Consider the following 13793-nt stretch of genomic DNA (forward strand, 5'->3'; position numbering starts at 1 on the left):
TCTTGTCAGAAACTGAATTGCTCTGTCAACAAGTGCCTTCTCAAAAATGTGTCAGATGAACCTTTTCTCCACATTATCAACATCTGACTGAATTGCACAAACATTCTGCCCTTTGATTGGTGGAACAGCTGAATTCCGCCAAGCCAACATAAGCCTCGAATTGTTGTTGTTGTGATGAAAGTGTGGTGAAAGCCTTGCATTATTAAAGCATCAGAGAATGTGTTTTTTTCTTAATCTTTTTTTTAATAGGCTTTTTTTGTAATCATTTTCAGTTACACTCTACAAAAATACATTAAATCCTTCAGAACACTAACACATAGAATTTAACACTTACTGGGTAAAAAAGATTACACTTTTCCATTAAAGGCCTGCAATTTTGCTGGCTTCACTGATTCCACAAAAAGACACGTTTCAAACAAGTTTCACAAGTAGTGTGTGAAGCCTCTCGTAAGAAAAGCTGCTTTTCAACAACATGTTGAGCATCTCTTTTCTATATTTGGTCAGATTCATTACAGTTCCCTGACAAGGCTTTTTCATTTCTGGTTGATCACCTTGTGTGATCCTGGTTAAAGTAAATCAGGGGTTTCATTATTAATTATCCCTTGATAATCATCATGATCATCATACAATTTCAGTAATTTAACAGTATTTGTGTCATTGCCTATATGTGTAGATTTTAAGGGGTCTGCATAATATCTCCCAGATTATAACATGGCTAATACCAGACTCACACCAAGTAATCACCTGGATCATTATATATTAGAGTTAAGTGGAGCCCAATGAATGTCAAACACATCACATCTTTTAGACGTCGGCTCCAAAGCACACAAGCCATACCCCACAGGGCACTAAAGGGACTCTGGCTTGCCCAGACTAACAAAACGTCTAGACAAAGTTCTTTTTTTTTTTTTTAAATGGCAATCACTTTAATTTCTGAGATTTTCAATTATTTTAAGTAAATGAATACATTTGATCAATGTAGCCATTTTGAACAATTTTACAAACAAACCCAACAGGTCATTTTAGGCTAGTGCTTTTTAAGCCACAAGTAATTGTGTTGTATGGGCAATTGCATTCCACATTTTTTCCAAACTGCACAGTCGTCAGCTCACTGTCACTTCTTTTCTACATTTTGATTCATTACAGTTCCCTGACAGGGCTTTAATTTCAGGTTGATCACCTTGTATGAACCTGGTTAAAGAAAATCAAGGGTTTCAATATGAATTATCCCTTGATAATCATCATGAATGATTTCATACAATTTCAGTAATTTAACAGTATTTGCATGTGTGTCATTGCCTATGTGTAGATTGTAGATTAAGAAAATTAATACATTAAATCAATGTAGCAATTTTGAACAATTTTGCAAACAAACCAAACAGGTAATTTTAGGTTAATGTTCTTTAAACCACAAGTAATTGTTTTGTGTGGGCAATTTATAGTTTTTTGCATTCCACCTTCTTTACAAACTGCACAAAGTCGTCAGCCAATAGCTTGGGCTCCTCAAAGGCAGCAAAGTGCCCCCCACTGGACATGTAGGAGTAGGAGCGGATGTCCTTGAACCTCCAGCGTGCCCAGGCCAAGGGGCAGTGAACCAACTCATGGGGGAAAGCCGCAAATCCCATTGGCACATAAATACCAGTCCTAGGAGCACAAATTCCATATTAATCAATGAACGGGAAGTTCAAGGTTTGAGAAGCTGAAGTCCTAAAATAGTTTGCTCTTTCCAGTTGATTGTAAGTCACTGATGGAATCTCTAGGCATTGCTGATAAATGCATGTAGATGGTAGGGTGAAAATAATATATTTTTTTTAGATTAAAAAACAATGAATAATGTGTGCAACAAATCAACAATTTGAACAAAATCTCTATACCATGTTTTAATACATAGTTTAATTATATACTGTATATATTAGAACTCTCCCCTACAATTCAGTCACATATAAAATTCATAATATGGGATAATTTTGTGTATCGGACTGACCTGGAGTCTACCCTCTTCTCTGGATTGGATTTCAGGTTCTCTTTATAGAAACGCATTGAGGAGACAATGGTTCCAGTGGTCCAGTAGATCATAACATTGGTAAGAAGGTCATCCAGGGAAAACTTCCTGCATCAGAGAAAAATGTGTAGGACAGTGATGTGCCTGGTAAATGTGCATGTAGATCATTCAACAAAAAACATGGTTATTTCCTAAAAAATCACCAATAGGAGCTATAACAATACAGGACTAACAGCTTACTTCTCCAAGCCCCCATCTTCTAGATCCCTATTCTGCTTGTCAGACCAGGTTGAGAACTTCTCCAGAATGTAGGAAGCCAACCCAACGGGGGAGTCATTCACTCCACAGCCTGCAGAGGGGGATTAAACTCAGAATTACCTGTTAGGAAACTATTTCAGAGATTGCCTTCACTAACTAATTGTGATTTCAATTCACTGTATACTATGGGAATCATATTTAACATCACAATTAATGCTTTAACATTGGTGCCATCATTACTGATCCGCTATATTTGACTGAACAGAAATTTGATGATCGATGATAAAGTGGTAACGACACTATGGGTCACAAAACTGCAATAAAGAAACCCTGACTATTAGTCATTGGAGCATCTTCATGCCACAGCAAAGTCTACCTGCTGTGTCTGGCTTAGTGGCCTGAATGTGTAGATATCCTGTCTCCCTCAGAATCTCATACACATTCTTTTCAATGTAAGGGAAGAGCCGACGGACATCTTCACGTGTGAAGCCAACCAAGAAAGGCAGGTAGGGTCCGATGATCAGAGAGAGCAGCATACCAAAACCTCCTCGTGTTACAGAGAGCATGTTCAAGTGGAGGCCTCTGACACATCTAGAGGAAAGGACCAAAAGATGGTGCTATAATTCAGAAGGAAACTAAGGCAGTAAGGAGTTTTGGTCTAAAACGAGCACGCTAACAACCTCAAAGGCATCCTTACTCAGGTTTCATTTGGGCCATATTGGTAGTGATGAGGGAGCCCCAGTCTCCCCCCTGGAGGTAGAATTCAGTGAATCCCAGGCGGTCCATCAGCTTCAGGAAGACTCGAGCAGCATCCATTGAGTTAAATCCTGAAGAGCAAACGCAAACCATGCAACCCAGGCTCTATCTGCACCTACTTCAATGCAAACACACATACATACATGACAGCTTTCTTTACCCTGTTTGTGTGGGGCTTCAGAGTAGCCATATCCTGGGATAGAGGGACAGATTACTTCAAACGCCAGGTCATCCTGTGTCTCTGTGAGCAGTGGGAGGATGTTGTAGAACTCAAAGAATGACCCTGGCCATCCATGAACTAGCATGAGAGGCAAGACCCTCTGTCCATCACGATGTTGTGGACGCACACGGATGAAGTGTACATCCAGTCCTGGGATCAAGGCATGGATAGGCCTCTATTAGAAGCGTCTCTGATCATTTTGGGTTGATATCGTTAAATCAGGTATTAGGTACTGATCCTGTCGACTCACCATCTATTTTGGTTTTGAAATGTGGATACTTGTTCAGCACCTTCACCTGTTTCTTCCAGTCAAATTGATTCCTCCAGTATGACACAACCCTTTTGAGGTATACAGAGTTGAAGCCATAATGGAAGCGACTATCTTCCAGTGGCTCAGTATACCTTGTCTGATCAATACGTGTATAAAGATCCTAAGAACAAAAGCAGACAGGCATCACAAAGTGGATCAAATTAAAGCAACATGTCTGTGGTTGTAACTTTTGAATAAGATATCATATTTGCATTTTTCTTTATCTTTCTTACCTGAATTTCATCCTCAGAAGTCTCCACCGTGTAAGGATGTATTCTCTCATCTTCACTAAGTGATCTCTCACCTCTCCCCCACCAACCTTCTCCCAAGGGGATGGTCTTTGAGACCTTTTTCTTGAATATCAGATAGCATGTTAGACATCCCACCCCTACTGAAGACAGCGCCAGCAGCTGTAGATGGTGCTGGTCCAAACCTTCTAGAACTTTCCTGCAGTACACAAAAATCACAAGTTCAGCCTATAACAAATGTAACAAACGTTATGGTCAAAAGTTACTTGTCCTGTTAGGTGATTGCAAAATAAAGTTTGGTTGTTGGACAAACTCATTATGCAACATATTGATAAAATGAGTTTTTTTCGTAACTGACACAGAAACTTTTAATTCAGAGATAAGACCAAGGCCGAATAATGCTTTGTGGATTTTCACTCTATGTTGTACAAAGGGCACTTCTCTTTTTGAGTGGCATGATGGATATGACTTTTATGACTAACCATAAGGCTCTTCATCAAGACAAAGAAATAAGCAACTCGACATAAACCGGCATATCTTTGGTGTGCTCTTTATGTTGTGCACTGTTTTAGTAGGTAATAACCTGAAAATAGACGGTTGTATCCAAACAGTGACGTGATCCATCATCCCCCTCATTGATATGCCCAGTGGTTACAGGTGTTGACTTAATGTCAGCTGTGTCAATAAACTCCAAAGAAATTTGGTCAGACCACAGGGATGAAAGGAACAAATTGTCTTGATTGTGTTCCATTTCAGACTATGCCCTCCACTATGATTACATGAACAAATATCAGGGGGGTTGAGGTATCAAATGTTGTGTGTTTAATCTGAAGAGGTACCCTTGTACTCTTGTTGTGGATGGCCAATCTGCAAACGTCCCAATCTCTTTAAAACAAGTAGCATACCAGCATACATTTACATTTACATTTAGCAGGCGCTTTTGTCCAAAGCGACGTACAAGGGAGAGTCAAGCTAAGAGCAATAAAACCTGGTGTAACAATAAATACTGCTTTTTTTTTTCAAGAAATAGAAAGCGACATAGAAAGAAAAAGAAGTGTGGGACTGTCACTGCTTAAGTGCAAGTTGAGCCAAGGTGCCAGTTAGGAAGGGAGGTGCTCTCTGAAGAGTTGGGTCTTCAAGACCTTCTTGAAGGTAGAGAGGGACGCCCCCGCTCTAATAGTGCTAGGCAGGTTGTTCCACCAACGTGGAACTACAACTGAGAATAGTCTGGATTGCCGTGCTTGCACAGGCGGCAGTGCCAGACGACGCTCACTGGATGAGCGCAGCATCCTGGGTGTAACATTTGCCCTTACAAGAGCATTTAGGTAGGTGGGAGCAGAACCAGTAAGCACTTTGTAGGCAAGCATAAGTGACTTGACATTAATGCGAGCAGCTACCGGCAGCCAGTGGAGCTCAATGCGTAGCAGGGTGACATGTGCCCTCTTTGGTTGGTTGAACACCAGACGCGCCGCCGCGTTCTGGATCATCTGTAGTTAGGATAGCATACAGTTACATTACAGATAACCTGCATAGTCAGTTGCGCAGTCTCTGTCAGCTGTGTCATTCAATTTCTCTCGGTTTGTTGAGGAAGCCGATGATTTGAGATGACAGAACAGATTTATTGCGTTGTAAAGAGAAGGAAAGAAATCGGAGTTGAGATATGTTGTGTTAGTGAACATGACCTAACATTGACCTGCACCTCACAGGAATACCTTATCTGCTCCACCTAAATTCTGACTGTTAGCTTTAGTTTTATTTACTGCAGTACAGAGTCATCTAATGTTTGGCATTGATTAAGGGGCTGAGCCAGTTATAAAGAAGTTCAATTTCTAATCTATATCTTCTTGGATTAACAGCCTGGGTTTATTAACAAATAGTAGCCTAATTGTTACAACTGTTTAAACACCAAGGGCATTCTCCTCGATCGTCAACTTCACCATCCTGCATATAAATATATAACCTGTTCAGCCTGTTTATCCAGTTTGTAATGGGAAATGAATTGCCTCAGAGACCTTTTTTTTTTTAAACCAAACATTCTCAGTTTCCTTGAAGAGAAACAGAGGCCATGTTCTGGACAGCTGCCTTACTGGTCACCCTGGCTTCTGCCAGCACCAGCCTACCTGGAGGACCGATCGATGTAGATATCAACACTCCTGAGGTGCAAGACGCTCTTATTTTTGCAGTCGATGAATTCAACAAGCAGAGCAACGATGTGTACGTCAACAAAGTGACAGAGGTGATCAAGGCCCAGAGTCAGGTTTGTCTACAATCATTCCCCTTCCGTCTTTTGCCTCCACATTGAGGTGTTTGATTTTCTACAGTGATGCCTTTGCTTTGAGGAGCCTGAAATCCAACTATAATACAATGTGCTTGTTCCTACCTATCAGGTTGTTGCACCCGTCTGGTTTAAGGCAATTCAGGCCTGTATGCAGTGATGGTGGTATCAGCTTATTTGCAGTTCTCTGTTAACATTTAGTTTAAAACTGCTCCAAATGATCTGAATACAAGTCAATTCATATTTATCATGGCCTGTGAGGTCAAGGGTGCAATTCCAGAACCCAAAAGCAGACACAAAAACTCATGAATGAACAAAAATATCTGATGAAGTGAGCGAAATGTGCTGACAAACCCTGTCTGAAAATGTCCTCAAATGTCTAAGCACTAAATAACTCTGAAGTCCAAGGCTAATGCAGATGAATTATGAGTACTGCAGCTAACCTGTAGCCTAATAACCTGCCATAAAAGATTAGAAGAAGTCCTCTGCCAAAAAATACTCACTGCCTAGTTGTATCATTTCGTGTGGATTTCTAGCATTCTAGAATACAAACAGACAAGAATAAGAATTCATCTGTAATCGTTGTAATTGCTGATTTCAAGGGTAGGCTAAGACTAAATACCACCCCCACGTTCCAGTCTAAACATGTAGCCTACTGCCAAAAAAAAAATGTAGCCTACTGCCATGATTTTTTTTCATACTCTGAACTTTGCACTCCTTAGTGGTTTAACCAATATGGCACAGCTGAAACACTTGGCTGCCGTGTGTCATCTGAAATTAAAACAGCGCAACGTTTGTTGTCATAATAACATCCTATGCATTATACCTTAGCGTTAGTCTTAACAAACCATTGGTGAGTGTATCTATCTGTAGTCTACTTGTTGGCGTAGGCTAGGCAATATTCCTACTCGCATTGCACCCTTGTACCAGGGGCAATGCGAAGGATACCATTTTTGTGGCGTAGATTAGTGGTGAACAACAAAATGTCTCATTCTGCTTTCATTCTTTCTCTTTCCCAACTCGCTAAACGCACACAATCGTTGGTAATTGCCTACTTCTACAGAAAAAATGCAAGTAAAGTGAATTTAGACCTACGTGTAACCTGAGACAATGCTGACAAAGCAAGCTGGGAAAATCATAAAGATAGGTGTAGGTCTACTAACTTTCAAGAACCCATAACAATGCCCCATTGGACAGCTGACTTGAAAAGAGCGGAAGAAACATGCAAACCCTCTTCCGTTTTTGTGTTGTGAAACGAAAGAACGAGCTGACTCACCGAAAATGTTCAACTGACTGCATTGGTGTAAATATGGTGTTTTCTCCACAAACTCGAATTCTTGAAGTCAAGTATAAGTATCAGGGAGTAACACTTGATGTGCGATATATAGTGTAGGACCCCTGCTGGTTGACACACCAAAGTAAAAGGAAGTGGGAAAGGTCGGTACGGACCGATGTCTGGAGAAACATGGACACCGTCGGCTGGTATAACCCATTGACAGTGTATAAAAAGGTCTCAATTGGTACAGATCAGACACCGTGGTATTGAAGCAATCACAGTTCTAGTGACAGCTGTTGACTTGGTGGACAATTATTGAACCATCCCAGTCTTAAATAATAATTCAATGACAAAATTAATTACCAGTCTCAATATACTCGTCAAATAGTTATTGACAGAATCTGTAAAATGCTCTCCTGTATCGATCATTTTTTTTCTTTCTAAAAAATAACGTATAAGTTCCTAAACCATTTATATTATAGCCAAGCGCAATCCTTAAAAAAAAATGTCAGATGGACCTTCCCTTCGTATCACGTTATCAGCTTCTGACTGAATTGCGGACATTCTGCCCTGTGATTGGTGGAATCGCTTTAATTCCGCCCAGCCACATAGGCTACGTAGGCTGTTGTTTATATAACGATTCAGCAAACAACAGAGGAGATTTGGTCTACATCAGTGTCTGTGTTTTGCCAAGTAGGAAAAGCGAATCAACGGTCGTGATGTGGAAGATTTTGTTCCCTATTTTTACTGTGGCGTTTGCTGTTACCAGCGCTGGTTTAGTTGGTGGCCCAGCTGATGCGAACGTCAACGATGAAGGGGTGCAAAATGCCTTGCAATTTGCTGTTGTTCAGCACAACAAGGGGACCAATGATATGTACATCAACAAAGTGGCTAAAGTGATCAAGGTCCAGAAACAGGTTAGACAACGATATAATTTGTATTGTATGTCATATTCGACAAATGTCTACAAACGTGTTTTTGTGGACAAGACTCGCCAACTTGGCCTGTGAACAACCTACCTGCTCCCAATGGAGATAGCATGACGTAGCTAGGCTATCGCCTTATTACATTTATTAAGTCTAAATTTGTATTTCTTTACCCGTGAACAGGTCGTTGCTGGGATGAAGTACATTTTCACTGTGGAAATGGCTAGAACCAGCTGCAGAAAGGGCGGAGTGGAGACTGAGTGCGAAATCCACACTGATTTAACGCTTGCCAAGGTAAGCTACGCCATTGCCTGGCGTGTTCAGACAATAGGTAGACGCGTTCAGAAAGGCTTGCAGGTCGTGCAGATACTCTGTGATCTCCAAGTCGTTGTGAGGATGTTGTTTAAAAATGATGAGGCCAGGTTAAAACTGAGGTCTCAATCTGTACATTTATGTACAGTTTATTCCTTAATGTGTTACCTACAATACATACTTTGTGGACCCCCTCGAAAACGAGATGGTACATCTCAAGGGGTTATTCCAAGTAAAGATAAATTCCAACAACTTTTAACACAATTTTACTTTCTCAGTCTTGTTTGTTAGTTCCTGTTAGTTCCTAATCTCATTCCGTGCTCCGTTATGTTTGTCTTCTAGCCCTACACATGCACTTTTGAGGTCTGGAGCCGTCCATGGATGGGCCCACCAGTGGTTATCAAGAACGTCTGCAAACATTAGGTTTCTTAGAAGAAGCTTCCACATCCAGTCGGGTTTTTGATTGCCACGAGTCTTAAAAACAAAACATTCATAACAAACATATTTTTGTTTGTTATGTAATGAACAAATTAACCCTGATTCGAAAATCTAATTTGGCAAGAATACTGTTACTTACTGACTGACTTTTCTATACATTACAACTAATACCTGTGGCACTGTTGATCATATGCCAACTGTAAACTAATCGACTTTTCTCTCCGAATAAAGATTTAGCTATACCATGCTGTGACTGTGTGTCTAATTTGGCATGAGGAAAGGGATTTTTGAAGGCGGAACTGAATTCTTGCCCTGTTCACACTTGCCTTGTGAAGTTATGCAATGGCATATAAGACGCACGTGTCAAAGCAGTGGTCTTCTTTGCACCATAATTTGCATTCTTAATTTCATCACTCGTCTTTAACTGAACTTCAACCCAACAGAAGTGTTTCAACAAGATTATTGCGTCGGAGCGAAACTGCAACAACTTCGTTGCATATGAGACACATAGGCTTTCCATTAGTGTGACCGCGTAAGATGAATGCAAAATTGTCTCTCCATTCCCCTTAATAGGCTCTGTTTTGGTTGTCAAATTTCCTCTTCAGACTTTTTGACAAAGACATCGTTCACAGCAAATTCTTTGCTAACTTCTCTCTGCACGTTATTGTCCCCAAACAATTAACATTGTAAGGAGGTGCGTCAACCAACTATTTCGAAATAAAAGTAGCCTTAGATACTCCAAGTAGTAGCCTATGTCTAATTAGGATGCTCAATGTTGAAAGAAGTCCATCATTGCTATTCACAATAGGCAAGGCTATATTGACAGAGGGGGCTAAGATAGAGTTCATTAAAATAATGAAATTATTGAAACAGACCACCAATGGGCTCATTCACATGGTTATTTTTTAGTAGACCTATCCATTCTCCATGTAGGCCTAGCCCTTGTTGTTGCGAGGTCACGTAGGGGCACCTAACGCAGCGTCTAAATAGGCAGCAACCCAGACTCTGTCCCGCCACCCAGTGGCGAGGAAAAATACTGGCCCAACTTGCCGACCCCTGCCATAGAGCAAGCTAAAGTGACGCAAAACGCTACACCCACTCAGACATGCAGAAACTGTCACACTTTTTCTTCTTTTACGTCTCCAAGTGACCCAGGTACTTCTTTTACACACTTTTATGTCCCTAAGTATTTCTTTTACGTACTCAAGTTACCGTCCCACACATCAGACAGCATGTTTTAATGGAGAGGGTGTTATATACGCTAACGATAAATGCTATAGTATAATTTTTTTAAACTAAGTTAGTACGCTACTTTTCTCTATTATAGCCTATAATTGCAATCCTTATTTTCAGTATGTCTAGCGTATTGCAGATGCATAGCCTAAAGTTCGGGTAACTAATTAAATATTAACGACTGCTTTCGCTCACAGTTTCGTTCACCATTAACTTATGTCCAAATACAAATTTGCGAAGGGGAATAAGGCGAGTCCTTGTACTGTAGCTTTGCAACCCTAGAGCCATAGACATAGATAGGATCCATATATCTATATATGTCAATGCCTAGAGCCGTCCTCGGACAGAGTTGGAGGGGTGGACCTTGCTGTTGTGAGACGATTGTTTTGGCTACCCTCCATACTGTTGTTTTGAAATGAAGATTCTTGATCAGGACGAGCTGAAGACCGCAGAGCAGGTCCTGAGGTGCTATTTGCCTAAAAGTACCAAGGTAGGCTCAACTCACTATCAAAAGATAAGGCTGCACATTTAGAAGCGTTGCATAAACACCGCATGGAAAGACTGCATTTTTCCTATTGATTTCGTTTTCAAGGTCTATGGATTTCTCTTTGGTATGAACCGAAATAAGCCATACACACTGGAGGTCGCTGTAGACTCCTGGCCTGACTTCAAAAGCATTATATGCAGACCTGACCAAAAGGTGATTTTTTTTTCACTCTAAGCGACTTGTTTGTGTATTTTTATGGTCTTCACACCAATTAATTTACAAACCTGTTTTTGCCCAGTCAGAATGAGCATGTGTCTAAATACATGAAGAAGGTGACTTTATTCTGTACAGACGTGCAAGTCTTGAAAACAATGATATTGGAAGAGAATGCAATTGACTGGACTACATACTTTTTGATTGGAGGTAAGTGTAAGTCAAGATGTTCATTTCATATACCACCCACAGAGTGGCGCACTTTCGATATGGATCAGTTCAGAGCTTGGTCTTTCTGGAATCAGCTGTTAACTGTGAAGCTACATGCAAACAATTTGTTCCACTCTTGTTTTTTATTCAGGGTTCGATATTTCCCTTGCACCTTTGCTAAAGGAAGTTGCGGCCTCTAGAGGAGTGAATGTAAGAGGATTCACTTCGTGTCATCTCATGAGCTTATCTGACCCATGTGACTTACCTGAGCTACCTGACAACAGGTACTGTCTGCAACTCCTGTCCATCTCAAAATAACAATAAGGGGAATGATATCACAAAATAAACAGAATTGACTCTTATGATGTTGAAAAGTGTGACCAATGACAAGAATATCACCAAGGAGACATCAGCATGACCCTGTTTATCTTTTTTCAGCAGCATTGTCACAAGGATATGTTCTCTGAATGAATCACACATCGATATAGTTAACAAAACGTGGAAATTTGGAGGAGACGAGAAGGGATACAACAACATTAAAAACCTGATCAGCAACTACCAATCCTGTTGCATCGTGGATGAAACTGGCCAGCCTTTGTCATGGGTGCTTATGTACGACTACTGTGCACTTGGACTGCTGTACACACTGCCAGAGCACCGAGGGAAAGGCTATGCCAAGACCCTGATCACCGTTATGTCAAAGAAACTTTATGCTCAGGGATATCCTGTTTACTGCTTCATAGAGGAAAAGAATGACATCTCCTTCAGGCTCTTTAAGAGCCTGGGATTCGCAGAGGACCCGTCGTACAGGGCAGCCTGGTTTGAGTTTAATTATTAGGCACTATTATTGTTTTTCCGCATGAGTCAACAGATAAATGTCACACAGCACCACAAAGTCAGACCCAAAAAAGAAAAGGTATAGAAAATGAATGTGTGTCATCACTACCTGAATACATCATTAATATGTGCCACCATGATCATGCCATTTATTAACCATGCCGTTTATTGCACCAATTCACTGTAAAATTTGATAAGCGGAACTTACTTAAATAAATCTAGGAAAGCAGTTGCTTTGAATTTTTTTAGTAAAAACAACTATTTTCAAGTTAGGTTTATGTCATAGATAGTTCTGTTTACTCCATCTATTTGAGTTGTGCTGACTTTAAATAACATGTAAACCTCAGTGATAATTTTTAAGTTTTGGCAAGTTGTATAACCCAAGTTAATGTGACTTAACACAAGAGTCCTGTTTACTTAATAGAATTTAGGAAAAGTCTTGCAACCTACAATAACAACTGTGGGTCCTGGCTATGTAAGTGAAAAGTACACTGAACAGAAATAAATAGAAATCCACCTTCTCCTCTACTTTCATGTAGGCATAACATTATTGAACATATTAGGGGTAGTGAATAATAGCAGCTGAAACAAACAAACAAACAAATACTTAAACCCTAAATCAAGTATTTCCTTAAACTTACTAGGTTAGGTGGCCCTACACATTCAACCTGAATCAGTTCAAAGTGAAACATAAGACAATCAAAATATGAAACTGATAATAAACGTCAGTAAGAATCATACTGCGGCTTCAAGTTGCAAACATGTAAAACATGTTGTTTAGTCCAAATCGAGAACGTAAGATTTTGGCGAAAGGAGAAAGTAAGTTTGTATGAAACAGGACGAGCAGAATAGCACAGTAAATTAACATTGGTGAAATAAGTGATTGCTTTGGCAAAATGTGTTTGTTTGCTTTTGGTAATTAAATACTGGTGAATCATAAAATCTAGATAGTTACATTACCACTTGTAGTCCGGTTGCACTCACCTCAAGGGTCTCGCACCAGTCCTGAAGAGGGCACCATCTTGAAGGCGTACAAGCTAATCCAGCACTGGGTTTTGGTGGAGGATCCAGTTTTGTGCAAAGCAGGCATTCATCTGCCCAAATGAATATCTAAACTGTGTGGGAATTCATCTGTTGCCAAGAGAGGCTCATCAACCTGCACGCCACTAAACAGCCATCCACCATCACTAAGATGTACACCGTATATAATGTACTATATATACATTCACACACATTGGATCCATACAATATAAGGAAATGAATCTGATGGAAGTTTATAATAAGCATTATTAGCATTAAGTATTAGTAGTTATAAGCATCTGACTTTCCGATTTGCTTTATTCCTTCTTTCTCCCTCTTTTTTTTATTAGTGATTGCGCCATCACACTGTATTACCACTGGTTCCACACATTTTTGGCACCACCTTTCCTCCTAAAGGGTTTTGACATGTCAACACCACCTAAGTCTGACACCTCCAGCCTTATTAACCTCATATCAAGGGCAGGAAAGTCCATAAAAAAGCGGTGCCCCTACTGTATGCAGTAGGGCTAAAAAGTATTTTTTGTTGTTGTTTTGTTGTTGTTGTTGGTTGTGACGGGAACCAAGTTTGAAATTGCTGCTAACGAAGATTAAATTCAGGCTATGTCATCACTGCATGTTTCAAATTTGACGGCAATGACCTGTCCTTGATGTGAGGTCACTAGCTTACTCTGCATGGATAAGCCTCAGAGAGCCACATAACACAATAAGATACAGTTCCTCTACTGCTGGTGAGCAATCACACTTTGCATTT

General features: G+C 40.2%; 3 protein-coding genes across 4 annotated transcripts; 2 read left to right on the forward strand and 1 right to left on the reverse strand.

The window, feature by feature from the left end:
- Window positions 1-316: 316 nt before the first annotated feature.
- ephx5 (epoxide hydrolase 5) lies at window positions 317-7570 on the reverse strand. Its single transcript, XM_080848340.1, has 9 exons — window positions 7346-7570; window positions 3780-3993; window positions 3487-3667; window positions 3177-3386; window positions 2958-3087; window positions 2637-2851; window positions 2243-2351; window positions 1985-2110; window positions 317-1644 (listed from the first exon to the last, which is right to left on the reverse strand). The coding sequence occupies exons 1-9, from the start codon at window positions 7366-7368 to the stop codon at window positions 1437-1439; spliced, it is 1416 nt and encodes a 471-aa protein (XP_080704466.1). The 5' UTR covers window positions 7369-7570; the 3' UTR covers window positions 317-1436.
- Window positions 7571-7953: 383 nt separating this feature from the next.
- Window positions 7954-9263, forward strand: cst3 (cystatin C (amyloid angiopathy and cerebral hemorrhage)). The gene is made up of 3 exons (XM_080848341.1): window positions 7954-8262; window positions 8455-8565; window positions 8926-9263. Exons 1-3 carry the CDS (start codon window positions 8065-8067, stop codon window positions 9004-9006), a joined length of 390 nt encoding a protein of 129 aa, XP_080704467.1. The 5' UTR covers window positions 7954-8064; the 3' UTR covers window positions 9007-9263.
- Window positions 9264-10589: 1326 nt separating this feature from the next.
- Window positions 10590-12442, forward strand: LOC308373342 (glycine N-acyltransferase-like protein 3). Of its 2 annotated transcripts, none has more exons than XM_080848800.1 (5): window positions 10590-10744; window positions 10847-10954; window positions 11044-11164; window positions 11316-11448; window positions 11603-12442. In XM_080848800.1, the coding sequence occupies exons 1-5, from the start codon at window positions 10670-10672 to the stop codon at window positions 12000-12002; spliced, it is 837 nt and encodes a 278-aa protein (XP_080704926.1). In that variant the 5' UTR covers window positions 10590-10669; the 3' UTR covers window positions 12003-12442. The 2 variants fall into 2 exon arrangements, with proteins under 2 accessions (XP_080704926.1, XP_080704927.1); XM_080848801.1 differs by having other exon boundaries at window positions 11606-12442.
- The last annotated feature ends 1351 nt before the right edge of the window (window positions 12443-13793 follow it).

This window comes from Sprattus sprattus (genome assembly GCF_963457725.1).
Source record: "Sprattus sprattus genome assembly, chromosome: 12".
NCBI classification, from domain to species: domain Eukaryota; kingdom Metazoa; phylum Chordata; class Actinopteri; order Clupeiformes; family Clupeidae; genus Sprattus; species Sprattus sprattus.

What these genes read in the sequence shown, in the direction of transcription:
- ephx5 (XM_080848340.1), bottom strand. Translation starts at nt 7,368, where the DNA reads ATGCAGTCAGTTGAACATTTTCG. An exon ending in CAGTCAGTTGAACATTTTCG is followed by an intron (nt 3,994 to 7,345) that starts GTGAGTCAGCTC and finishes TGTGTACTGCAG; the next exon opens with GAAAGTTCTAGAAGGTTTGG. An exon ending in TGAAGCCCCACACAAACAGG is followed by an intron (nt 3,088 to 3,176) that starts GTAAAGAAAGCT and finishes TTTGCTCTTCAG; the next exon opens with GATTTAACTCAATGGATGCT.
- cst3 (XM_080848341.1), top strand. Translation starts at nt 8,065, where the DNA reads ATGTGGAAGATTTTGTTCCCTATTTTTACTGTGGCGTTTGCTGTTACC. An exon ending in TGATCAAGGTCCAGAAACAG is followed by an intron (nt 8,263 to 8,454) that starts GTTAGACAACGA and finishes ACCCGTGAACAG; the next exon opens with GTCGTTGCTGGGATGAAGTA. An exon ending in CTGATTTAACGCTTGCCAAG is followed by an intron (nt 8,566 to 8,925) that starts GTAAGCTACGCC and finishes TTTGTCTTCTAG; the next exon opens with CCCTACACATGCACTTTTGA.
- LOC308373342 (XM_080848800.1), top strand. Translation starts at nt 10,670, where the DNA reads ATGAAGATTCTTGATCAGGACGAGCTGAAGACCGCAGAGCAGGTCCTG. An exon ending in ATTTGCCTAAAAGTACCAAG is followed by an intron (nt 10,745 to 10,846) that starts GTAGGCTCAACT and finishes TTCGTTTTCAAG; the next exon opens with GTCTATGGATTTCTCTTTGG. An exon ending in TACATACTTTTTGATTGGAG is followed by an intron (nt 11,165 to 11,315) that starts GTAAGTGTAAGT and finishes TTTTTTATTCAG; the next exon opens with GGTTCGATATTTCCCTTGCA.